The 26613-nt window shown below is 42.1% G+C and overlaps 1 protein-coding gene and 1 long non-coding RNA gene across 40 annotated transcripts in view; one reads left to right on the top strand and one right to left on the bottom strand.

The window, feature by feature from the left end:
- DOCK9 (dedicator of cytokinesis 9) overlaps positions 1 to 26613 on the top strand; it is a 279307-nt gene that overhangs the window by 115916 nt on the left and 136778 nt on the right. For all 38 annotated transcript variants that reach the window (XM_049099431.1, XM_049099439.1, XM_049099452.1 and 35 more), the window contains exon 2: positions 11952 to 12068. In XM_049099431.1, coding sequence (XP_048955388.1) covers positions 11952 to 12068 — 117 coding nt within the window. The remainder of the gene's footprint in view (positions 1 to 11951; positions 12069 to 26613) is intronic.
- The window catches only part of LOC112655911 (uncharacterized), a 42018-nt gene continuing 28732 nt past the window's right edge, over positions 13328 to 26613 (bottom strand). For both annotated transcript variants that reach the window (XR_007405043.1, XR_003133951.3), the window contains one exon: positions 13328 to 24724. This is a non-coding gene — a long non-coding RNA (uncharacterized LOC112655911). The remainder of the gene's footprint in view (positions 24725 to 26613) is intronic.

Raw genomic sequence — 26613 nt, 5'->3', positions numbered from 1 at the left:
ATTTTAGTAATAGGATAATAATTTTTGGAAAACCACAGTTATTTATAAAACTGACAAATACAAACCCAGATTCTTTTCCTTCTATCAAACTGATGTTGAGTGTCCAAGTTTTGCTAATGCTGACATGCCTAATTAAAAAAAATTTTCATTTAGTGACAAGTCTTCTCATTTAAGTGCTTTTTTTTTGTAGTGCTTTATAAAAACGGAATTAAACATCTTTTCAGTGTTTATAATATAAAGAACTGTGTTCACAAGTGTGTCATTCTTGCTGTTAGCCTGCTCTGAGGATAGCACCACATTTCAGTGTGAGAAATCTATTTAGATGTCTGAGACTTTGGTGTCCGGTGTGTATTCTAAACATTTACCAGTTAGTTAACCATATGGGAATGCTCAGGTTTGAGCTTGCTTCCTCAGTCCAAGTTTAGATAAGGTCCTCTTTTCCTCCAGTTTATTGTATTGTGTGTTTGTGCACAGTGTTATTGAAAGTGCAAAAATCAAAACGTAGAGGCAGAGGTAAAGAGCATGGACAGGGGTCAGGAGATCTGGGATCTAGGCCCAGGCTTGCTAGCAACTCCTCTTGGGCGTTGGGACAGTCATGTAACTCCCACGCTCCCAGGTTTTCCTCTCTGTAAGATGAGAGGGCTAGACCAGATAATCTCGGGTTCTGATGTTTACACAGCATAGTTCTAGTGTTACCTGACCTCCTGCTCCTTTTAAACAAGCATGCTTCTCAACAGCTGCTAAGGCCATTGTTCCCCGACACACTGATGAACAATCTGGAGAAGAACATGTTTTCCTGAAGGGGATGTGATCATATTTTGATTATCGTGATCTCCTAAATTTAATGTTCGGGGTCAAGGGAAGAAAGAGCATACCATAGGGTATCTGGGTGGCTCTGTTGGTTAAGCATCTGCCTTTGGCTCAGGTCATGATCCCAGGGTCCTGGTATTGTGCCTCACATCGGGCTCTGTGCTCATCGGGGAGCCTGCTTTTTCCTCTCACTCTGCCTGCAGCTCCCCTGCTTGTGTTCTCTCTCTGTCAAAAAAACAAATAAAAATATTTTAAAAATAAAATAAGAGCATGTCTATGACAAGGCAATGGGAGGTCGCTTTCCAGGGTGAGGATGGTACAGGACCTAGTTCTGTGCTGCTCAGCCCCTTTCATCCTATGCCAGTTTCCTTCCTAAAGGCCCGTCACAGCGTGGCACACTTGCCACTCTGGCCTTCTTTACCAGAGCAGGCTGTAGTCCAGGGGTGGCTTAGAGACATGTGGACACCCCAGGCAAGCCAGTCATTGGTACCACCTCAAACAGATGCCATTCAAATTGTTTACTGCTTTATTTTATTTATTTACTGATTGATTGTAGACTCTGTGCCCAGCATGGACCCCATCATGGGGCTTGAACTCACAACTCCAAGACCAAGACCTGAGCTGAGAGCAAGAGTCAGACGCCCAACCAACTGAGCCCTCCAGGCACCCCAATTGTTTATTATTTTAGAAAGGAGACTGAGGGCTGCGTGGGGCAGAGATAGGGCAGGGACTGTGGCGCATAGCCATTCCTAGCCAACTCTAGTGGTGCCCACCTGTCCAGAGAAAGCAGGGCCCTACAGGTAAGCATTCTTTGTTTCTTCAGCACGTCCTTTGCAAAGCCCCAGTGCTCATCTGTGATAGCTTATTCATGTGTTCTTGGCAGCCAGAGTACCCTTTCAGAAGGGAGTTCTCCTAAATGTCATTTTCTTTCTCACATTGGATTTCCAGAGATGCTGTAGCACCCCTAGAGACTGGTGCCCCAAGCCCTTGGCCTGCTGCCACCCCATCCCCTTGCCATAGCTTTGCCTCAGCTATCCTGAGCAACTCATCACGTCTGGAACTCACAGTGCTCAGAGGAGGATTTATCCTGAAGCTAAGGAAGCTTCAGTTTCCGGATCCCTTCCAAGGCCCTGTGAGGGCCTCCAGCAATTTTATATTCATAATTTTGTATTTTTTTAAACCCCTTCCCTTTCCAAATATGCATTTTTAGGCCCCACAAAATCTGGTTCCATCTGGGAGCATGCTCCTTGGTGTCTCCCCATTTTCTCTGCAAGGAATCCCCAGTGCACCCTGAATGCTGGCTGACTGGTTCCTCTCCTAGGCTTGGCCCTGACCACCTCCTTTAAGAAGCAGCCCACATTGCCAGGTTCTGTTACTCATCCTGCACGTGTTCATTGGGTGCTTACACTATGCCAAGTCTTGTTCTAGGTGTTAAGAGAACAGTAAATAAAATGGAAATCCTTGCCTCTATGGAGTTGGTGATCTAACTGGGGGGGGGGGGAGCAGGTTCATGCTAGGCAGGGTCAGATGCCACTTGTAGGTTCCAACTGCTGTCATTCTGCTCTCATTGTTCACATGTCTGCCTCCCCTCTGGATTATGAGCTCTCTGGGTGGCGGGGGTGGGGAGTGGTGGGGGTGGGGGGTGGGGGAGGCTGTGTCCTGTTATCTTGGGGTCCGGAAGACCCTGGCGCAGTGCATATGGGAATGGACAGGCTCAGTAAAAGTTTGTAGAGAGAAGGAACACATTATTACTAATAACATTTGCATACAAAGAAGCGATGGCAGCCGCTAATTTCCTGTGCCCACCCTAATTACAGGAAAATGAGGATTCTCCCTTCAGATTTAACCACTTCATGAAGTTCCTGGTGGGAGTATGTGGTGACAGTAGTGTGTAAGACAGGCCACACTGATTAACTCCTGGCTTCAGAAGACCTTTCTTTCTTGTTGCAAGCTGCATGGCCCCCTCCCCAGCAACAGTGCTGGTGTCCTTTTGGCAATGTTGAGAAGTGCACAGGTTTGAAAATGGACTAAGTTCCATGAGGAATTTTTGTCTTAGCCAATCAAGTAGCTTTTATAGCCATGCAGATCAAGAAAGTTTTAAATTCTTTATAAGCAGAAACAATAAATTTCTCGTTTCTTATAATAGAATGCTTCAAGAGTTGCCGTTTCCTTAGTTTGCTATTTCAAGAAGTGGTATTCAGGATTTGAGCTTTGTTAACATTTAATTACCAGAGACACAAAATCCAGAAATGACTAGAAAGTTCACAGGAAGCTATCCTGTCAGAGAGAAAAAGCAATTAAATCAGTAAGCCTTTCTGCTGAGCTCTTCCCGTGGTTTTCGAGGCTTCATACATGACTAGCCAAAATTGAAGTCATTTGTGGGCCTATTGCTCTCCAGCTATGCTGGATTCCAGAGGACTCTTGTTTTCCTGGCATCCAGAGGATTCCTCAGCTTCTGTTTGCCTCTGGATCTGGAATTTCAATTTGCATGGATGTTGGGAAGCCAGACCCACAGTAACAAATGCTAGAGGAAGGGGTGAGGTCAGAGAGCCTCAAAGGGAGGTTCCTGGGGAGGGCACTGTGGATTGTGCCTTTTGGTACCTGTGACAACCACATGATCACTGGCAGTTCACCATGCTGCCCCTGCTTCGACCAGTGGATGGGGACTGGTGGGGCCATGGTATCAGGGGCTAACTGGTGTCTGTGTTCTTCCCTGAGATGCAACTCCTCCTTCCACTGCCCTGATCACATTGCTCTGGACTAGATCTCCGGGCAAGGAAGCTAAGGTTTTAGTTCATTGTTATGAAAATGTCTGTGGGCTTTGGGCCTCCCAAACTCTCCAGAGTCTGCCTCCCCTCTCTCCCTGGAAGTGCCAGAAACCAGGTGTGAGCATCACTGCTTGAGGGCTTAGTGCCTGCCCCTCTGGCCTCCTCTAGAATCTTCAGTACTGCTGCTCTTGTGCACTGTGGGAGTGGGTCTGAAGTGCTTTAGTATATACATCTTGACCCCTCAGCTGCTGTTCTTCTCTGTCCTGCCTGACACCAACTTCATCAATACTTGGTTCAGTTTTTAATGTAAGCATCTATTTATGTTTATCTTGGGCTCAGTCCCTGAATTCCAGTGTCATCTCTATTAGTATACAGTTTCCTCTGCTTGGCCTTTTGTGTTTCCTTCTTTGTGAATGCTCCTACCATTGTTGTCTGTTTGATTTAATATGTTCTTGGAGATTACAGGAAAGTTTTTGTTAGCAGATTGGTAAAATTGAATGTACATGAAACATTCACCACTCCCCTCCCCCACCAAACAAATCACTGTCATGCGAACAATACATTTAATAATGATGATTGTAATAGTAATAACAACAGCTACATTTATCATGTACTTACAGTCTGCCAGGCTCTGTCAAGCATTTTACATGCATGCACTCAATGGAGCTTGATAATAGCCTCACACAACTTGCAGCTCAGCTTTCTTAACCACTGTACTGTACTGCCTTTGATTTGATCCACATCTGTGTGGTATCACCAGAGCCGATCTAGGTTTTGTGAGTGATAAAGCTTAGAATGTGGGAGGTCTAAAAAAAATCCAAAATTACAAATACAAAATGAGGCATGGAAGTTACTATTTTAATGATATTTGAAAAGAAATCACGACAAATTATAAATTTTAGAAAGCTAACTCAAACCCTAAACAAATACAGGAGAGCAACACATTTTTATGAACAAAAATCTCTTGATGCACTTGATACATTTCCCTGCATTTCTTAGTTTCATACTATTATTGCCTCTTCATATGATCGTGGTTTGGCTTGATCACTCTGCATTGCAAAGATAGGTCATTTAATCTTTCCTATATCATTAGTCAATATTTGTATTTTATTAATCATAGTTTAGGAAAGTTTCCTCTAGTTTTATAACATTTGATAACATCACATACATTTTAGGATTGAAAAAACCCTCTATTAGGTTTCTTTCTTTCCTTTTTAAGATTTCATTTATTTATTCATGAGAGACACACAGAGAAGCAGAGACATAGGCAGAGGGAGAAGCAGGCTCCCTGTGGGGAGCTTGATACAGAACTTGATCCCAGGACCCTGGGATCATGACCCGATCTGAAGGCAGACGTTCAACCACTGAGCCAACAGTTACCCTCTCCATTAGGTTTCTTTCATATATGAGCAGAATAATTTGGGGGCAATCTCCCAGTTGTGCAGTGACTAACCTCAAGTATCCCCAAGTAGTTATGGGGCTAAACGCCTTGAAATATACCTGTATTGCAACATGGCCTCTCATGCTGCACCTCATGGGACCTGAGTCATGACATTGGGTGGACTGGCACAGGGGGCATGGTCCTGTGGAACTTCCTAAGAAGCCAAGATGCTGAGCAGCAACTGAACTCTACACAGACACGGGGCCTGGACAGGTGTTGATGCAAGTGAAGGACACCACGCTTTGTGCACAGTCACTGTGTCTCTGGGTCTTGGGCTAGATGCTGGGGTGGGGATGGGGGTGGGGGGTGCAGAGACCAGGAGACCCAGCCCTTTCCTGGGCACTATAGTCAAGGAGTTAAGCTGTTCACAGGTTGTTTCAATCCAAGGCAGAATGAACTGTACTCTAGGACTGCTACTCACTGGGGGTATCCTGGTCAGAGAAGGGAAAAGACTGTTTTTAATGGGTTGAGGGAGATGTGCCCCAGGTACAGAGCCAAGTACTGTGTGTCCTGGGGCTAGAGCAACTCTGCTTTCACTCCTTTGGCGTATTTGCCTGTGGGAGATTTGGTTTTCAGAAGAAGGATTCTGCTAAAATAGAACCTTTGTTGACTGCAGCCGTCAGGGCTGTAGGCCTGTGACAGGTGCAGAGGTGTGAGCAAGTGACAGGACCAGGTTTGTGTCAGAAGCAGAGCCACATGTCTTCTGTTCTGGGCCTGGGGGGTTAGAGATACAGCTGGAGCTTGCACAGATGCCTCCATAGGAGGGCTACATTTACATTGTTGATTAAGGAATTCAGAACTTTGCCCACCTGAAGAATTCCCACTCTTCCTTCAGCACCTTGAGGTATCACTCCTTGGTGAGGTGAGGAAATGTCCCAGCCCATGGCTGGCAGTTGGCTCAGCCTCCTTTCTTAGCTCTGCATTTAGCTTCTGCCAGCACCTCCTGCTATACTGAATTAAAGTATTTACGAGCCACCCTCTCCCACTGCCTAAAATGTCCTCAACTCAGTTCCTTGGCTACTCTCCAAGGAATGACTGCTGTCCCCCAGAACTGTGTATAACGTTTTAGAAAGTAATGGGTATACACATTTTGGGGGAGGGTGGGCCCAGGTTCTCAGAAGGAGCTCAGCACTGGGCATGTTCATTGTACCTCTCTGAATTTAAAAATTCCAACCAACTCCTGGGTCATCAGAATCCCTGGGAAGCTTGTGGAGGCACAGATAGCTGATCCTAGCTGTAGAGTTTCTGATTCAGTTTACTTTTGTATTAACTTCTTAGGTGATGCTAATGCTGCTTATTACCAGGACCCCACTTTTAGAATCACTCTTGTAGACTTTTGTAAAGTTAAGATACCATGGTCCTCTTCCTGTCTGATTTAATGATAGCCTGAGAAACACATGTTCATAAATGAGGACATTTAACCTACAAATGGGGACAAAACCTAAAGAATTTGTATATATAGACCGAATTACATTTTTCACTTATTATAAGAGCGACATAATTATGCCCTGTACAAGCTCTGAATGTCACAGACTCAGGAGCTGGCTGAGCCCCCATCATGCTCAGGGAAACACAGCATCTTTTAATATTTAAAATCCACACTGGTGAATTATCAGGTTTTCAAAGCAAGGCGGTTCTTATGGCGTAGGAGCAGCTCTATCCACGACCACTGGTTTATCTGGATTGATTCTGGGCCCAGAATCTTGCTTTTGACCATAGAAAATCAAGAACTTGGCTTTGGTAATTGTGTCACCCCAGGAAGGTTTACACTTAAGCGTGTTGATGGCTTTAAAACCAAGAACACGTGCCAGATCTACACGAAGCCTCTTTCTGCTAAACTGGGAGTGGGGTCCTGGCAGCCTGGTAATTAGCTAATTTCATTTTGCTTGTTTGTGTGATGTTCCTGTCACCAGTGATGCTGTAGGCCGGTCAGTTCCCTATCCTAATGGGCTGTCTCCCTGCTCACGTGACTGCTTGGAAACGTTCGGAGGAGCTGAAGAACAGTGAACAGCTGTAACCAGTGAATCATCCATTTCAAGAAGAGCAGAAAATAATAGACAGTTATGCGCTTAACCCCCAGTTGAGTAGACCTGGAGGTGTGACTTCCCATGGGCCCACCACAAATCTCCAAGCCCTCTCTTCAATCCTTTCCATTTGTGTCTTCTTCTCCTGTCTTTATCCAACAACTTGTGTTTTCTCCACTTCTGTGGCCCCGGCCTACCTCCATGCGAGGTATCCATCCCTTTGGTCTCCTCCTCCCCCATCGCCTCCTACTCTCTTTCCGTGTTCCCTCACAATCTCCGTTCTCACCCTTTCTGATCCTGTGAGGGCCACATGAGGTATGGTGCCAGTTATTAGTTATTTGTATTTGAAGCAGGAGCTTTTGCCTTGTTCTTAGGTAGCACATGAGTCACTCCCAGTTGACCCTTTTTCCTTGGGGTAGTGGTTCTGTCCTGGAAGCGCTCCCTGCAGCTGCTGAAGACTACTGCCCAATCAGGTCTGTAGGAGTCACTTCAGTGAGTGATCTAAGAGTCTGTACATGTGTCAAATCTTCATACTCCTTGAGACCAAAGAAGACATCTCATTCTTCCACGAAGATTTCCCTTATGTTGAAATCAACCCTGTGGGCTTTCCTGTTACATGCATCATCATTCTTTCACAGAAGCGTTGGCTTAGAACCTCTCCATGCGTTTACTCTGAGCATTGGTGAGCACAGATGGTTAAATGGGCAGCCTGGGGAAGAAAGAGTTCTGTGTGACAAAGACCATGTTCTGACCCAGTCTGCAAGTTACCTCGGACACTTCTGGCAACCAGATCAACTTGTGATCCTCAGTTTGCAATCTCAGCAACTATGGAGTGGTGTTCCCATGCCTGCCTTATAGTGGCTCCAAGTGATGTTAAAAGATAAACTGAGGCATACTAAACATTTGTAGAGTTTGGACAAAAATCATTTTGAATTGGGTGGCACAAAACCGGAAGTTGTTAGGAGCTGTTAGGAGCTTGGAGAGACTTCTAGAGAGGAAGTGTGGAAGCAAACAGAAGAAATTATTTGGCCGTAGCCTAAAGCCTTGTTGGCTGTTTGTGAGTGGTTGTCTGTAGTGTGTTGATTTTATAACCTTGAGGCATTCCCAGGCTTGGATTTTGGTTTGCTTACATAGGCACATGGCTTCCTTGTTTAATTAAACAGTGGATTAGGTGCGATCATTTGTGTGAAAATCTTCCAGGTTACACAGTGGCCCCCAAAAGCAAGGTAATCCTAATAGCCACAACGTTACATTAAGTCATTAAATACTTCCAAGATACCATCAGGGGAAAACATCCACTCAGTTAACAAAAGCATATCATAAGTAGGCAAAACTGGCATGTGAATTATTTTTATAGTTTTCATTTATTAAACTGTGTAAACAATCTCAGTGTAGTCCAATTGTTGAGAAATAATCTTTAAATACATTTAAGAACATGTAAACATATATATCAGCCCAGAGACAGGAAACATCAGTTCATTGGAAATAGAAAATTAATATAAAGAATCATTAAATTGGTAAAGGAGATTAACTACAAACGGGTAAAGGTAACTCTGCAGCGAAATCAGCAAGTGATGGCTCTTGGGCCAAATCTGGCTGTGGCCTGTTTCTGTAAAGTTTTAATACCACCATGCCCATTTGTTTACTTGTTGTCTGTGGCTGCTTTTGTGCGACAGTATCAGAGTTAAGTAAACAGTAAAGCTGGCAAAGCCTAAAATATTTACTCTCTGGCTCTTTTCAGAAAAAGTTTGCCAACCCCTGCTCTAAGAATATAAGAGTAGTCTAGGGAGCTGTGCCGTAGGAGCAAAGCAGAAAACTCTCCAAAATATCATAGGCTAAGAAAAGACCCTTTCTCTGCAGGCCCCTGCAGCATCCTTCTTTGACAAGGGCTGACATTGTAGCACTGTTTTCCGACAGACTGACCTTGCCTTGTGGCCTGAAGTTAGTACACTGCTGGCCCTTGTGGGAAGGGGCAGGAAGGGAACACGGCCGCCAAGGATTCTGCAGACCCGGGGTACCTTTGGAGGGGTCCAGTGTGGAGGACCAGCCCTCTCTGGGTCATCTTTGCATTTTATTAGGTATATAGTCCTGGTTCCCAAGGAAAACGTTACTAATCATGACATACATCCGTTCTGCCAACAAACTCTTAAAGACTGGTTACCATGTACAGTGTAACAAACTAAAATAAAGGAGCTCATTATTTAAGTCAAATTAAACTATTTGGAAGAGGGACGCCTGGGTGGCTCAGTGGTTGGACATCTGCCTTTGGCTCGGGGCATGGTCCTGGAGACCTGGGATCAAGTCCCATGTTGGGCTCCCTGCATGGAGCCTGCTTCTCCCTCTGCCGATGTCTCTGCCTCTCTCTGTGTCTCTCTTGAATAAATAAATAAATAAAATCCTAAAAAAAAAAAAAAAAACAATTTTGAAGAGTATTTTTTATTTTTTTTGTGGCAATTCTTTCCTTAAAGATACTTTTTGTAAAAAAAAAAAAAAACTTTTTGTAAATCTCCCTTTTTGAAAATTTTTTTTTATAGTTGAAATAGTTTAATATTATGAATATCTTACAAGAAGAAATGACACTTCCATGATGATAGCTTTAATTTTGGTGTATAGGTTTGTCTCTGCCCGTAAATGTTTATTTTGCATAATTATAATAACGATGGTGCCCTTGTTCAGTCATTACATTTTTTTCTTAGCATATCCAAACATCTTTGTCGCGTCTACTTTTAAATCAAGTAATTGAAGTTAAATATGAACAACTGTATGTAGGTTAGGTAGAGTAAGCCGACAACCCCTTTAAACAACTCTCTAGAACCTCAGTGGTTAACACAATAAATGCTTTCCTGCCTGCTCTTGGATATTTCAGCGCCTGTTTGAAGGAGGCAGCTTTCTGTTGGGTGATTCAGGATGCAGATTCCTTCTGTCTTGCGACTTTTATCCTCTCCTCAGGGCTCCTGAGTCTAGTGCTGGATTCTTGCGTGCATCTGGCAGATGGGAGAGGGGAGGGGGGCTATCGTAGTCACTTAGTTGGAACAGAATATAAAGGACTTAGGGGTGCCTAAGCAACATATGTATTTCTCATGGTTCTAGAGGCTGGGAAGGCTATAAGATCAAGGCACCAGCCAACTTGGTGTCTGGAGAGAGAGATCTTGGTTCATAGATAGCTTTCTCCTCACTGTGTTCTCACATGGCAGAAGGGAACTCTCAGAGGTCTCTTTTATAAGATTACTAATTGAATTCTTAAGGACTCTACCTTCATGACTTAATTGCCTCCAAAGGCCCCACATCCTAAAATCATCACAATGGGGACTAGGTTTCAGCGTGGATTTTGGAAGGACACAGCATTCAGTCTTTTGCAGACAGCTTTTCTGGTCCAGGCTTGGCAGTGGCCATTCCCTTCCCCCTCACCTGCCATTGGCACAAGACAGAGGGTCACATGTAACTCTGAGGAGGCTGGGAAGTGTAGTCCTTCTGTACCTAGAAGGAAAGGAGAGATTTGAGGAATGTGCAGCAGCCTCAGCCACAATTCCCCAAATGTCTTTAGTATATTTTGTATATATTTATTATCATTTTATTAGGCACAACATTGAGATTATGTCATCAGATGATTTTTATTAATAGTTTCAAAAAATAATCTTGCAGGAACTATTGATATAATGGACTTTGTTACTTCTGAGAACATTGTGCATGTGCATGCATGCCTGTCTTATCACTTGGCATACTGTGATATAGCTAAATTGGTGTCTTTCTCCCTGACCTAGCACAGTTGGTACCTTCCATGTGGGACGTGATCACCACCATAGCAATGCATGGCAATAGATTTTACTGAGAAGGCTAACTTGAGAAATAGTCAGAAAAGGCATATTCTCTCATTTCTTTCCTATTCACATATTGCCTTTGTCTTCTGCTCAGTGTCTGATAAGGGATGATCATTCCTACCTGCTTAGGTTCACCCCCCCCCCCCCACAGCTTACATTTTTATCTGTTAGGTATTATAAGTATATAGACATTTTAGGAGACAGGGATATTTTGACACCCTGAAAAGAGTTCCGTAGAGCCTTATATGAAATAGTGAAGCCCTGTGCTGTGGGTGCTTTAAGCCTGGCCCAAGGAGGGTGCCACTGTTGGCATCCAGCCTTCACTACCACACCACGGCTGGACCCCTCCAAGCAGGGCAGTTCCGGCAGAGTGTAAAGCTTGGATGGGGACTGACCAAACCAGGGGTGACCCAAGACACAACTGGACGTCCACGAGACTTCATAGCTTTCTTTGCGCTTTAATAACTAAGTAAGCATGACTGTAGATGGAGTACCAGGAAGTGTCTTCTGTTACCTTATTTATTTAAAAAATTTTTTTTGTATTTATTTTTACTGGAGTTCGATTTGCCAACATACAGTATGGCACCCAGTGCTCATCCCATCAAGTGCCCCTTTAAAAATATGTTTTAGGGGATCCTTGGGTGGCTCAGTGGTTTAGTGCCTGCCTTCGGCTCAGGGTGTGATCCTGGAGTCCTGGGGTTGAGTCTGGTGTCGAGTTCCTTGCATGGAGCCTGCTTCTCCCTCTGCCTGGGTCTCTGCCTCTCTCTCTCTCTCTCTCTCTCTCTGTCTCTCATGAATAAATAAATAAATAAAACCTTAAAAAAAATCAGTGCTCACCAACATATAAATACTCTGAGTTCTATGTGAAGATATAGTAGAAAGTAATTGAGGATAATCATAGACTCACAGAGATGCTAAAAAAAAAAAACATTTTATCTCTTGCTTCTGATTCTAATTTGTAGCAAAATTAACGTACTCTTATTGAAGAAAAGTTGGAAAATGCAAAAACAGATCGTATAAAGTTCTTTAATCTCAAGGAATTCTATTTATCTATACGAATGTTTCAATTGCTTATTTTTTCACCTTTTAGGCAAAGCCAAAGCTGATTGAACCACTCGACTATGAAAATGTCATCGTCCAAAAGAAGACACAGATCCTGAATGATTGTTTAAGGGAGATGCTTCTCTTCCCTTATGATGACTTTCAGGTAGATAACTTTTATTTTTATTTTTTTAAATTTTTTTAAATTTTTTTTTTAGATAACTTTTAAATAGAGCCACGTGGTTGGTCTTTACAAACAATTCTTTTTTATCTACTGATTTATTGTTTGGTTATTTAATTTTAGGATTTTTAAAAGATGAAGATGTTATTTAAGAGAGAAAAGTGATGTCATTACATTTTTCCATGCATTCCTTTATGGGTTGATGTTTTAAAAATAGTATTATTTTTGCATATAAACACACAGATATGAATATGTATTAAGTATATTTACATACACATATAGGCAAATATATGTATACGCATACATACGTATGTATTATGGGTAGAATGTAAGTTTTTTGTGTGTGTGTGTTATATTTTTAATAAAAGTGCTATACTCCGGGTGGATTTAATGGACACAAAAGCCTCTTAATGTCTTATGAGCTTTGTGAAGGGAGACTTTGGGTTTTTGCCCAGTGCCTTGGCCCTAAGGACGGAATTTTCTGGGGAGCAGTGGAGGATTTTATCGTGTGTCCTTTCAGGATAACACTTTGGGAAACCACCACGAGAGAGCTCCTGGACCATGTGTGCGCTCACAGAGAAGGAATGTCCTGACATCTACCTCTCTGGTGTGGTGACAGGTGCTGTTCCTTGGATCTCAGCAGCTGCCAGCAGAGGACCTGGTACTGCTTCTGCTGTGAGCTGCTGTCCAGATTGTTACTTGATGTCTTTCAGATTGCCAAAGCCCTGAGGCTGAGCAACACACAAGAGCTTTGAGGCTAATGAGGAGTGAGAATAGGACCCCAGTGGTGTTGGATACCTGGCAACCTAGAGTCACCTTGGTCTGATTGTTTCTTTTACTCTCTGGAGCCTACCTTATCATGGTGTTTCCTTCTTTTCTGCCTCGAAGCTTCTTTACCTGGTGCTGTTACCCTGTCTTAATTTTTTTGAAGCTTTATTCTTTGTTGTTTATAAATGATTATACTTTCATTTCTTTCTAAAAAATAAGGAAGGCCATGGAAGTGGCATTGGGCATTAGTGTGATGCTGCTGCCAAGGTATCTTCCACTGATAAATGGCTTCAGATCATGCCTCAAAATATGAGGCTTTAAAAACTTCATTGCATGAGTAGACTATTCAGCTAAAACGTAAAATGAAGCCTCAGAATGATTTCTCTTGCCTGTGATTTTGGCAATAAATTTATTAGCATGAGAAGTTAAATCAGATGATTACAAATTATACTTCTCATTGACATATGTTTCCTGTAGTGTGCTCTGAGGAAGCCAGAGGTTATCTTATCATTCTCTAAGAATGAAGTATGTATTCTTCTTGGTATGAGTCATAAAGTCACCCTGAGTGTTTGCAACCTAGAATGCAAAGTTGTATTTGCAGCCTGAGATAAAATTACTTAAGATGCAAACAAACCAAAGAAACAAGATACAGTTAATTTAGTATCATCTTTTACCCCAGGGACAAGGAAGCTGGATGTTTTAGCAGTTGTAGAACCAGATGATTGAAACCCTGAGAAAAACTCCTTTGTCCCTTTTGCTTGCAACTATTTCTCTGGAGACACCAGGCATAGATTTTCTAGGAAACGCAAAGAACTCACTGACATTTTGCTGGCCAAGATTGAATAAGCAAGTATCATTTTCTGTTTTTGGAAAGTTTTCCCCAAAGATTAAGGAGCTTGGATTTCAGCTTTGATCCCTATCACAGCAATTATGATGGGCTCCATTCAAATTTGGACGCTATTATTTATTTTCCTGGAGATTTCTATATTCTAAGGAAGGCCATTGACACTGTACTTTCTTGCTAGATTTGGTGATTTTATTTTATTTTATTTTATTTTATTTTATTATTATTATTATTTTTTAGATTTGGTGATTTTAATAACTGTCTGCATAGCTGAATGAGCAAAATGTCTTAGAAGTGTCATAGATTCCCTCTCTTATCCCTCTATTTTTAGGCAGAATAAAATAATAATATATAGGGAACTATCCTTATATTATTAAAAGCAGAGGGAACAATTAGATCAGGGAGAAGTATTTAGTACAGAAAAAAAATAGCAAGTTGGTTAGGAAGTGGGTCAACTAGTGAGCAAAATTCATGTTGGGGGTCAATTTGCAATACCATGCTTACTAGTTAAACAATTTTAACTTTAAAATAATAGAACTTTGTGCAAAATTCTGTCAAGTACATCTTAAGTGATAATTTACTAAAATATAGGTATGGATAGCGATGAAACATTTGTACAGTTTTAGAGTAGGACATGTGTTGATCTTGGTCAGCTTTTTTTTCTTTTTTTCTTTTTTTTTTTTTTTAAGATTGATTTATTTATTTTAGAGACAGGAGGGTGAGAGAGGCAGAGGGAGAGAAAGTCCAAAGCAGTTTCCTTACTGAGCATGGAGCCTAATGTGTAGCTCAATCTCATGACCCTGAGATCACAGGTTTCAACCTGAGCTGAAACCAAGAGTCATATGCTTAACTGACTCCGCCACCCAGGTGCCCTGGTGTTGGTCAGTTTTCAAGGACACCTGTGTTCCCTGAACACGAGTCCTATGTAGAGAAGATTTATTTTGGTCAAACATACTTGCTGAAGGTTAGGAGAAGAGTGTTTAAAAAAAAAAAAAAAAAAAACAGACAAAATAAGCTGAGAGATAGGGAGTCAATGTGGATTTTAAAAAGACAAAAGGAGGGTACCTCGGTGGCTCAATCAATTAAGCATCTGCCTTTAGCCCAGGTCATAATACTAGGGTCCTGGGATTGAGCCCCATATTGGGCTCCCTGCTCAGTGGGGAGCCTGCTTCTCCCTCTCCCTCTGCCTCCCTCTCCCTCTGCTTGTTTTCTCTCTCTGTCAAATAAATAAATAAAATCTTAAAAAAAAAAAAAAAGGCAAAGGATTCAGTTCTCAGTCTTTAGAATATTTATGAAGTAAAGTTTTATCCGCCAGGGCCAGGGGCAGGAGTGTGTGGCCAATACATCCCTCACTAGCTGACTGTACTTCTTTTTTCAGAATCAACCCCATACTTTTAGATCTGTTCTATTCTGTCCCTGCTTTGGCATCATGGTTCTTCTTGCAGGCAATATCTTCTTTTCTCTTCCTTCCTTCTAGAACCTTCTCACCCTTCCCAGACTGCTTCATGTCCCACGTCCTCTGAAGCAGTTCAAGTCGATGGTGATTTGTTTCCCCATTTTCTTAGTCCCTCTAATACTTACTATTCACACTGTATATATTTATACTTAAAAGTTCATTGTCTTGGGCTTTTTACTAACAGCTTTTTATGCTTTTTGTGGAGCAGTGTCACCACCACCTGTGCTGTGGCCCCAGTGAAGGCTCAGGCACCGTGTGTGTGAATCTCTGTCCTCCTCCCCCACCTCACATCTACCTCATCTCTGCACTCTGGATAATAGGGCCTGGTACTTCTGGCTCCGTTTAAAATCAGTAAAATTATTATGAATGTTGGTAGTTTTCTTTGGTTCACAAAGTAAATATGAATGCCATTGAGCACATGTGGAAGTGCCTTGAACTAGGTTGTAAACCTTTTTGCCAGATCACTGTGATTTGGTTTGACAGACACTAGTGGTCTTAAAGTTTTGTGACCTCATGAGGTTTCCTTGGCATAAATAAGCCTGAGAAGTTACTTTTCCTTGGGTAAGTTGAAAATAAACTTGAAAAGCCAATTAGAGACAGTTGATAACTTTTATTGTTAGAATGTTTTATTTAGTTCAAGAAATGAAAGTTGACTTTTGCTGAAGAAATGACACATCTATACACAATTGAAAAGTCAATGCCCAGGACTGCTCCCTTTCTTGTCAGACACATGGTATGTAATGTGGGTCTGGCCATTGACTTCCCATCTTGGTTGTCCTTCAGGTGGAAATCTTTTACCAGATGATGCTGGTGGTTTGACACTCTTTTTTTTTTTTAAATACAGCCTTTCTTTTTTTAAAATTTATTTATGATAGTCACACACAGAGAGAGAGAGAGAGAGAGGCAGAGACACAGGCAGAGGGAGAAGCAGGCTCCATGCACCGGGAGCCCGACGTGGGATTCGATCCCGGGTCTCCAGGATCGCGCCCTGGGCCAAAGGCAGGCGCCAAACCGCTGCGCCACCCAGGGATCCCTGGTTTGACATTCTTAACTGTTGCCGTCACTCTGCCGAATCTGTACCTTGCTTTAGAGCTCCTTGTATCCTGGCTTGTTACACAGCTTACTAATGTGTGTGCAGTTATATAAAAGGATAGAATATGGGGAAGGTGGTAATTAGTCGAAAAGGATGCTGGTGGCAATTTATGGATCCATTTACATTTCACAAAAATTAGTCTTTGGTGTGTGATACAAACTAACAAGGGATAGAATTTGTATGGAAGAAATAAAAGGGAGCATACCATGTTTTACTTTCAGAGATATACCTAAAGGATTTGAAAGCAGAGACTTACAGAATACTTGTACACCATGTTCATGGCAGCATTAATCATAATAGCCAAAATGTGGAAACAACCCAAGTATCCATCAGTGAATGAATGGATAAACAAAGTGTGGTCTATCCATATAATGGAATGTTATTCAGCCTTCAAAAGGAAGGAAATTCTGGCATGTGCTACGACATGGGTGAGCTTTAGAGCATATTATGCTAAGTGAAGTGTGACAATCAGAAAGGACAAATACTGTATGAATAGTCACATTTATAGAGACAGGCAGTAAAATGGTGGTTGTCAGAAGCTGGGGGAATAGGGAGTTACTGTTTAATAGGTACAGAGTTTCGGTTTTGTGGGATGAAAAGGGTTCTATGGGTAGATGGTGGTGATAGCTGCGCCACAGCGAGAATGTTCTTAACGCTACTGAATTGTACACTTAAAAATGGTTTAAATGGTAAATTTTATGTGATGGATATTTTACCACAATTGAAAGAAAAGAGCACGTGGTTGCAAGATTTCTGTGCTCCTGCACATGGATGTGAAATAGTTGTCGTCATTAAAAACTGTTCAGAATCAAAAGTGAGGAGTAATTTCTTGGGTGTTCTTCCTGCATATTTCATGGTTTAGTATCAACATCATATTCCCTAGCAAGAGAATTTAAAATGAAAAATAGGAGTACCAAGGAAAGATGATTAGTGATTGGAATCCTAGAAATTTTCAGTTTTTGAAATGTTTAGATACAGGATAATCCTAAAGTGTTCTCAGCATTGTATAGAAAAAATGTGGTTAATCCATTTCCCTTTAAATAACATCCTGATTTTTATTTTTCCTCTGTTTCTTTTCCTCCTCTACTTACATGAGACTGATACTGATCTACAAACCACTGATCTGGAAAGGAAGCCAGGCCCTGCTACTTACAAAGGGCCTGGAAGTCCCTGATCTCATTTCCCATCTGTCCTTTTGAAAAGAAAAAATTCTTTCCACAGTGTTTTGTCCTCACTTTTTATTATATAGTGCCAAAAAAATAATCTCAGTACTTTGTTTTGAATTTTTTATTGAAAAATGTTCTTTCGATAAATTCCTCGAAATTTTTATCCGAGGGAATTCAGTGGCCAATGGTATAACTTTCTGTGAACATTGTGGTTTCTGGGGCATTAATTCATGTCCAGGATTGAACCTACCTGAATAAAATCTGGATAAGTAATATTTCTAAATTGATATTGGCCAGACTTTAACAAGATGAGGATTTTAATTCTAGTTTAAGTAATGACTTTTACAGAAAACACATACAGATCATGCTTTCATCATCAAACGTGTCCTACAAGCTTATTTTTTTGGACGAACTCATCAGTCAAGTTGAAGAGTATATTTGATTAGCTTATAACTGATAGTTCTATTCCTTGTGCAAAGGGCTCGGCCTTGTAGATGCTTAGAGTGTAAGACAGGGCTCCTGCTTTCAAACTGCTCAAAACTTAGAGAATTACTTAAGGTTTATAATAATGAGAATGTGACTAGTATCATGATAGAGATTGAGTCCCATGAGAATTTATTCTGTTAAGTTGGAGATAGAGGGATATCCAGGTATTAAGAATCCTTTTAGTGGTTGGAAATGTAGAAGTTTAGCCTAAGAGAGGAGCAGGGCTTATTGATCTGGGCTTACCCATAGAAATGCGAGTCAGCAGCCCAGAGACCAGGAGGATGGGGATGCCTTCAGGAGACTGGATCTTGGTGCCTTCCCTGAGGAAGGGAAACAGACTGAAGTAGGGAAAGAACCAGGAAACTGCAGGATCCTAGAAGACAGGGGGAGGAGTTTGAAGAAGGTAGGCAGAAAGGGCAGTCTCATGCTCCTCCTGATGAGATAGGGAGTTGATATCTAGGACATCTTTGCCAGTGAAGGTAGTTTTTGTCCAGAGCTGATGAAGTGAGCAGGTGGGGTATAGGAGTTCATGTTAAATAGTAGCAGAGAGAAGGAATCATCATGGTTCTGAATAAGAACAAAGGTTTTATCAGGATTGGGAAAATGAGAATGAGCTAAGAAAAGTCCAGGAATGGGGAAGACTTGGAAGATGCCAGTGTTACAGGGATGTGGTTTGAAACAGGGCTCTTCACGGGGGCACCTGGGTGGCTCAATAAGCATATGACTCTTGGTTTCCACTTAGGTCATGATCTCTGTGTTATCAGATCGAGCCCTGCATCAGGCTTCACACTCAGGAGAGCTTGAGATTCTTTCCCTCTCCCTCCTTCTCTGCTCTTCCCCCCACCCTCCCACCCCTGCTCATGCTCTCATAAATAAATAAATAAACAAATAAACAGATAAACAAATAAAAAATCTTAAACAGCGTTCTTGGGGATCTTGGGGGGATGGGTCTTATTGTAAATGTAACAGGAAAAGAAAGTGATTTAGGAACATTTGGTTGTTCTTTCCTTGATTGTCACATTTGTTTCTTAATTTGTTTAAAATCTTGTTCAGCTCAACAAACTTAAAGGAATATCAGTCTTGGAAACATGCCAATTCAGTATTATTTAAGTGAGGGTGAAAATGACTTGTGAAAAACAGCTTCTCTACCAGATACTCTATCAGCAGCCACGGAAATATATTGAGGAACCATAATTAACTTTGATTTGTGCCATGCTTTCTGAATGAAAATGGCAGTCTTGTTTGGGATCAGAAGATGAGCTGGCATGATTGCTGCTGCTCCTCAGTGAGGTTCAGCTGATGTGCTACTGTGGTGGGCATTCTGGTCTTCCTCTGTTACAGATCCCCACTCTCTGTTACAGGTAGAGCAGGTCCATTCATCCATCAATGGAGGTAGATATTATGCTCCATGGCATACAACACTAGGGGATGTGATGGACGTGTGTTCTGTGTTATACTGGTGGGGGCATTCATGCAGAATATGTGATGGTGTCCCAGAAGCTGGGTAATTTAGGAAACTGTGGTGCCTGCCCTAAAACCATTAGAATAAAATCTTATCAGATTGATTTCTGTGTTTACAAAGCACATTAGCTATTTTCCTCAACATAGCCTGGTAAGGGAAGTAACCTTTTTTTCCTCTGAGGCAGATACTATATTACATGATTTCTTACTAGAAATGCTTTACAATGCTGAGGAAAACTTACGATCAAGTAAGGAGTTGAGATTAACTACATAAATAGTTAGATGAAATAAGACACACACATGATATCACCTGCATAAATAATCTAAGATTAGATTCTCTTATATAAATTGAATGATACTGGATAAATCTAGTAGTCCACCACTGTATGCATATATTCCCCATGTCAGGTCACATTCCCTTCCTCTCTTCCTTACTCAAATCTTCTTTGCTTCATTAAAATAATGTTTGGCTCACATTGAAAATAGATCAGAGGGAATGGGAATGTCCCACAATTGGTAGAAATGTTAAGCACAGACCATACTTGTAAGCATTGGGGGGTAGGAGGAGAATTTTATCTGTGTGATTAGTGTATTTGTCTTAGGTTATTTTTTATTTTTATTTTTTAAAAATTTTAAAAATCTTTTAAAGATTTTTATTTATTTGTCTTAGGTTATTAAACACAACTAACAAGCACACATAGAGGAAGTTCTAAGCGAAGGTGTTATCCTAAGACCATGTAAGCATGTTGAGATTTATTTATACTGTATCTCTACTTTCATTGAATATCTATCTTTATTATAATTGTTCGTAACTATCAAACCATCAAGGTGGCAGATCAAGGGAGTAGAAGAGGAGACACAGTATGATTGCATGCAAAAACAAGAACAGATGTCCTTAAAGAGAAAATCTAGGTTTTGGCCTGAGAATTACCAGATGTCACTTAACATATTAGTAAGTTCAAAATCTCTGTGGTTTCTACAACCTGGAATGGTCCTGCTGTGTCCATTGCTCTACCTTTTTCCACCAGGGTTGCCTGGCTGAGCTAGATACTGCCAAGTGTGTCCTGCTCAGAGTGCACAGCAGCACCCTCAGTGTGCATATGAGATCCAGAGAGATCAGAGTAAGAAAGTTCAGCAATGTCCCCTGATGTCAGAAGTCCTGGAGTCAGGACTTCTCCATCTGCTTAGCATTTTATCTGAAAAGCGTAATCTCTGCTTCACTGTGTTTAAAATAAGACTCTGGATGGCATCCCAGGAGCTGAAGTGCTGAGGCCTCTGATGTTCTGATAAGACCAACGTGGTGGTGGTGGTGCTGGCAAATGCTTGGAGGGATTTGAGAGAAATCATCCTTGATGCATAAGTGAAACTTTACACCTGAGTCATAAGGAGAACATGAGGCAGTGAGCCTTCCTGAGAGGAAAGTTCACCAGTATCTTGGAATATGTAAATAATGACCATGTTTTAACATGAAGTGTATTCACTATGAGTTCACACAAAGATAAGAGGAGTTCACACAAAGATAGGATCTTTTTAAGCAACTAAAATCGTATTCTAAAGAAAGACATATGGAGCCATATACAGATAAGTAGAAGATGAAAGAGACTGTGCTTGCTTATACCTTCCCCAAGGTTATGTTACCAAATGGAACTTAAATCAATCAGAGGGCTGGTGGGCCCTCTAGACACTAGGAGTAGTGGCAAGACCGAAGATTTAGTCATGGGACCTGAGGTTTAGCCCCTGGTCTCTCTGTTACTAACCTGGGTGTCAGGGTAAGTGATAAGCCTCCTTAAAACTCACTTTTCTTAATCTATAGTTCAAAGGTAACATTTGTCCTGAAATTTGGGTTTTCATAGATAGGTGAGAATTCAAAGAGTCACCACCATTCAGGTATTCAGGAAAGCTCTTTGCACATCTGGCTGATATCTCTCACTTAGCAGGAAGGGAGCTGAGGGCCTGGGAAGCTCTCTAGGTAACATCAGTTCATTTTTGAGGATGGCGATGTTTAATTGCAAAGACATGTGATGTGGAACAAGTTGAGCCCCATACTCATGGGGAAACTGGATCTGCTGCTTGTCCCCCAAATGACCAGAAGCCACTCCTGGTTTTCTGGATACCACCCTCTTCCATTCTCTCAAGAAGTGGTACTTAAAAGTGAGTAAAAACAAGCTTCTTTGTCGTACGAAACCAAACTGAACACAAACGAAACAACATCTCTAAAAACTGAACTTATTTAACCAATGAGTCAGGTCATGAAGGGTCCTGAACATTTAACTGATTTAGTTAGAGTTTACTACATTTGGAAAGTTATGTAATGTATAATTTGGGGAGTTAGCAGAATGAAGTTTTTATGACTCTCAAAGGTCTACTGAAACTTATAAATGTATGTGACATTTTAGGAAACAGGACATTATGTGGTGACAGAAGCTACCTGATGGCTCACCAGTTCTGAGACACTGTGTCATTTGGAACCCTGAGTGATCTTACAATTGAATAAAAGAATCCCCATTTTAAAATCTCAACTGCCCACTCACTCAACAAACACTTATGTTGTGCCAGATGTTCTGCTGGGTGTTAGAAAAGTAAAGGTGAGCGGCATAGTCTGCAAGTCTCAAGTCTGGTAGGAGATGTGGGTGGTGGGAGCGCTCTGCAGCCCAGTGGATGGCCTGGTGCTTGAGGGGGTCAGAAGTCCCCATGTGCTGGAGGGCTGAAGTAGGGCAGGTAAGACCAGAAAAGTCATCACAGCTGCTCAGCCAAGATCTTTGGTTCCGCTGAGGAGCCTGGACTCTATTCTGGTGGTAGTGAGGAGTTGTGGAAAGGACTGAGGTGAGGCCTGATGCTACTGGATGAGGATTTTAGAGAGATGACTGGCAGAGAACAGATAAGAGGGATGATAGAGGGGTGCCACACTGCATTGCACGCAAGAGCACCCTACATCAGCACATTGTCGTGAGGACGTCCAGCAAGGAAAGTCACTAATAGCACACAGGGCAGCACTGTTGAGCTAAAGGAGAAGGACAGTGTGGGACGGGAGCCTAGGGAGCTTGCAGGGGCTAGTGAGGAGGAGCTGTGAGGTTCAGGTGGCCCCTAGCATGGCTTGGCCCTGGCAAGGTTTTAATGGATTCCTTCAGAGCTGTGTTTTGTTAAATCCCTCCAGAAACCTAAATGGAATTTCTTTAGACCCTCGTTCTGTCCCATGCCTTGTCCATTTTCTTCATTATTAGTGAATGAGACATTGAGAGTTCTCAGGAAACTGAAGACAGGATCTTCTGGTGTTAATAGAATGCTGTGGGTCTACCACCAAGACATGATCCCTGCAATGAGATATAGGAAACACCCCATTTCCAGCCTGGCTGGGGACTGATTCCTCCCAAAGCAAGTCATCCGCTCTGAAACAAATGCATCTGCCAGACATTTGGAAAGGTTCCATTACCCTGGGCTCGATAAGTCACAGTTAAGTCCCCAGAGTTGTCTAGTAGTAATGTTTCACACACAGACAAATGCAACCGAGGCTGGTGTCCAGCATATGATATAAAAGGACCTCACTCTACAGACACATGAGGCTCCCTGCAGTTTGGCTCAAGCCTCGAGACAAAAGGAAGGAGGTATTGAGAGCTGCCTGTCCAACAGGGAGTAGTTGCAAATCCAGGATAACTTTAGAACATTGAAGTGGACTCTGTCCATTTGGCCCAGTTGAGCACAATATCAATTCAACCCAGGAGGTGGGCCAGGCTGAGGGATGCCCGCCTGAAGAGCCATCTTCCCTGGACCGCCTGGGCTTTGATTTCTGGTGACATCCACTTCCCTGTCCTCGCTGCGTGCTGGCCCCCTCCTACCACACCTCAAGGTTGTCCTTCTCCTGGAAGATGAAAGTCCTGTTTGTCTACAAATGCATCAAGCCCTCAGAGGTGTGAAGGCATAGTTCTATTAAGTGAATTCAACACAAAAATGAACAAGTACAGGATGTTTTGTATGGAATTACAGACAGGGAAGAGGCTGCCTGCTAAAGCAGAGAGTCCACATTTTTTGCCTCAGGGTAGAGGGGAGCTGACCAGGCCCTGAGACCTGGTGGGCTTCTCTGTCCAGCAGGTCACCTATTAGAGTGAGTCTTGGGTCTTCTCTGTTCTCAGGCCATCCGCAGGCCTCAGAGCCCACCTCAGAGGTAAGACCCCAGGCACCCAGCAAATTTCCCTCCCTCTTGACACTGCCAGCCACATGCCTAAGTGACCCAGTACCTCCTCTCCAAGACCTTCTTCACCTGCTGAAACTCAGTGTCTAAGCTGAGGCACTATGGCCTTGCCTCTCTTCAGAGTCTCTCTGCTTAGATCACTAGAGGAACTGTCTCTTCCGGTTGCAGGGCCTGTGTTTCCTTCTGGGCTGCCTGTGATGTTTGTTTTTCTGTCTGAGGGTGGACACTCCCAGTCCTGTGCTCCTTTGAATAGGAGAGATGGGGAGCCAGTCTGTGGCGGGTGCATGCAGCTGGCTCACGTTGCAGCCCACCCACTTCTCTGGGATCCTGTCTCTAGCTCATTGTTCATGTGGTCTCAGGGGATGGGTGGGCCTTTTGTTTCAGTGTCTTAATTAAAATCTTATAAAATAGAATATTTTGAACAGCAGTGGTGATGCATGCTTCCCACCAGGAATTAAGAGGGTTGGTTGTTTTGTTATAGTTTTAATGCTCATTCTAAAGTGATTAATAAAAAGCCCCATACCATATATGTTAAGAGGAATAGAACAGTAAAGAAACAATGACACAAAAGCACATTTCTGTTACCACTCATCCTATATTTATTTAAGCCTACGAAGTGACTCTTCCCTCCTGCAAATCCAAGGATTCATTTCATAAAACAACAAATGAGGTAGTCAATCTATACAGACCTAGTATATGGCTTATGTGTTTGGATGTCTTTTACTTTCTCTCAAAGCACCTCGTAACACTCAGATAATAAGCCATTTGAGAGAGATAGACTTAGAATTCCATGTTCACAGAACTGTGGAATTTTTAAATTACAAAGGAAGCCTGGAGATCCTTAGAAAACTCTCTTACAGACGTGGAAAGTTAAACCTTTCCCTCAAAATCACATAGCTAATTAGAGGTCACACTTAGATGAGAACTCAGGTTTCCTGGCTCTCAGTTCAAACCCCATTCCAATATTACTTCTCAGATTCTTCCATAGGAAGTTGAATTAAATTATTCACCTCACATTTCTTGTGGTTGGAAACATGAGCTTCTTGGTATCCCAGCTTCAGTGGGGTCAGGGTGGTGGGTTGGCTGGCTCTGATGGAGAGAAGACAGAGCCAGGTTTGGGTCCGGAATTCGTAGAGAGAGATTCCAAGTTGAAGAAGAAGACCAGGGCTATAGCAGGCCAGCTGTGAGTGATAAAGAAGAGGGTCAGGAAATGCCAGGATACCCCAGCCCCAGGCTGGGCTCAGATGAGGAGACCTGCTGTATAGTATGTCTGTATGTCCCTTCAGGTGACCCACGGCCCTGCTACCCTGGGCCAGCACCCTGGGCTGTGGCTTATAGCCACTGAAGTGACCCCAGTCTTTGGGGGTGGAGATGGGGGTATCATTTCAGCCAAGAGAGAAAAAAGTGTTTGTTTTTAAAATAGATTTTATTTATTTATTTATTCATGGAAGACACAGAGACATAGGTTCCCTGTGGGGGAACCTGATGTGAGACTTGGTCCCAGCACCCTGGGATCACGACCTGAGCCAAAGGCAGATGCTCAACCACTGAGCCACCCAGGCCTCCCAGAGAGAAAAAAAGTTTTTAAAATAAAAGAGCATCTATTTGAAATTTGTCCTTCCAAATTAGACTGAAGATTGTTATAAGTTCTGCTGTTTCTGTTCAGGTCTGGGGGCAACTCTGAACTCCTTCAATTCATTGCAGTTAAAAACAAAAAAGTCGTCTGAAGATTGACCTGGGCTTTCATGTTTCCTTGGATCATCTTCTGAGCCCTTTGGGTTGAGGACTTTATCCATTTCTCTTCCTGTAGCAGGTCTAAATTTTTCTTTTCAGTAACTCCTGACTTTTTTTTGGACTTCCTTGTAAGACTCCATATTTGGCCAAGGTAATTAAGGATCTCAATGTTAGAGACTACCAGCATTTAACCTAAGTAACAGAACTGACAAAAATAATTTAGACTATTACAGTAGCTAGAGGAGAGCTTTTATTTTTATGTTTTTTAAAAAGATTTTATTTATATATTAGTGAGAGAGAGCAGAGGGAGAAGGACAAGCAGACTGCACTGAGCAGGGAGTCTGGCATGGGGCTTGATCTCATGACCCTGAGATCATGACCTGAGCCAAAATCAAGAGTCAGATGCCCAATGGATTGAGCCACTCAGGTGCCCCTAGGGCTTTTATTTTTAAATTTTTGTGCTCTGCGATTTCTATCCAAATGGTTGTCAGGGATGTATTTATATTTGCAGATCTTATCACACTTCTTAGCGTGAAATGTTTCTCCCTTCCCTCTTGCAAGTGCAGAAAGTTAGAGAATGCTGCTGCTAAGCTTGCTTAGTAGAATGGAAATGAATTATTTCCAAACATAGTTAATGAGACTCATATTCTTTGTCCACATTTGATGTTGATATATATAAATTGAACACAGACCCATTTTTTAGTAGGAATATAATTTTAACTGGTAGAAAACTATAAGAGAATACCACAACCATGAAAAAGAAAATTAAGTCCACTTTTGAGAAGGGCTTTAGTGTTCATGGAGTATAAATCTCCAGGTATTGATTGGGTCTCTGTTACAAGCCAGATAAATAAAACTGCAGAAATTTAATGTGAATCGATTTGGCAGACAGTAGACTATTACCCAAATATGACTTTTAATAAACAAAATCTAAGGAGAATTAAAATATAGCATTTACTCATGCTGTAGTCTTCAAGGGAAGACTTCACTTTTCATAATGTGCCAGAGAACTATTTGTAATAACAGGAAAAAACATTATATACAAGTAATGGATGATTTTGGTAGAGTCCTACTTCTATTCCATTGACTACTTCATTCATTCTTGAAACATTTATTGAGTACTTAGCACAGAGTTACAGATTGGAGGATATGTCTCCTGCTCTCAAAGGAATCTGTAGTCTGATAGGAGAAAGTGGGATATCTGCCTATGAAAAGTTTTGGATAATGGAGTCAGGGATTGACGAGCTGCTATCAGACAGGGCCTCATGGGCCATGGTTTATAAGTCACCAAGGTCTAGGATCAGATCTTAGCTCTGCAAGTCCAGAAACTGAATTT

This window comes from Canis lupus, chromosome 22 (assembly GCF_003254725.2).
Source record: "Canis lupus dingo isolate Sandy chromosome 22, ASM325472v2, whole genome shotgun sequence".
NCBI lineage: Eukaryota > Metazoa > Chordata > Mammalia > Carnivora > Canidae > Canis > Canis lupus.
Note: the sequence above shows the minus strand (reverse complement) of the source record. Positions and strands in the feature narration are given on the sequence as shown.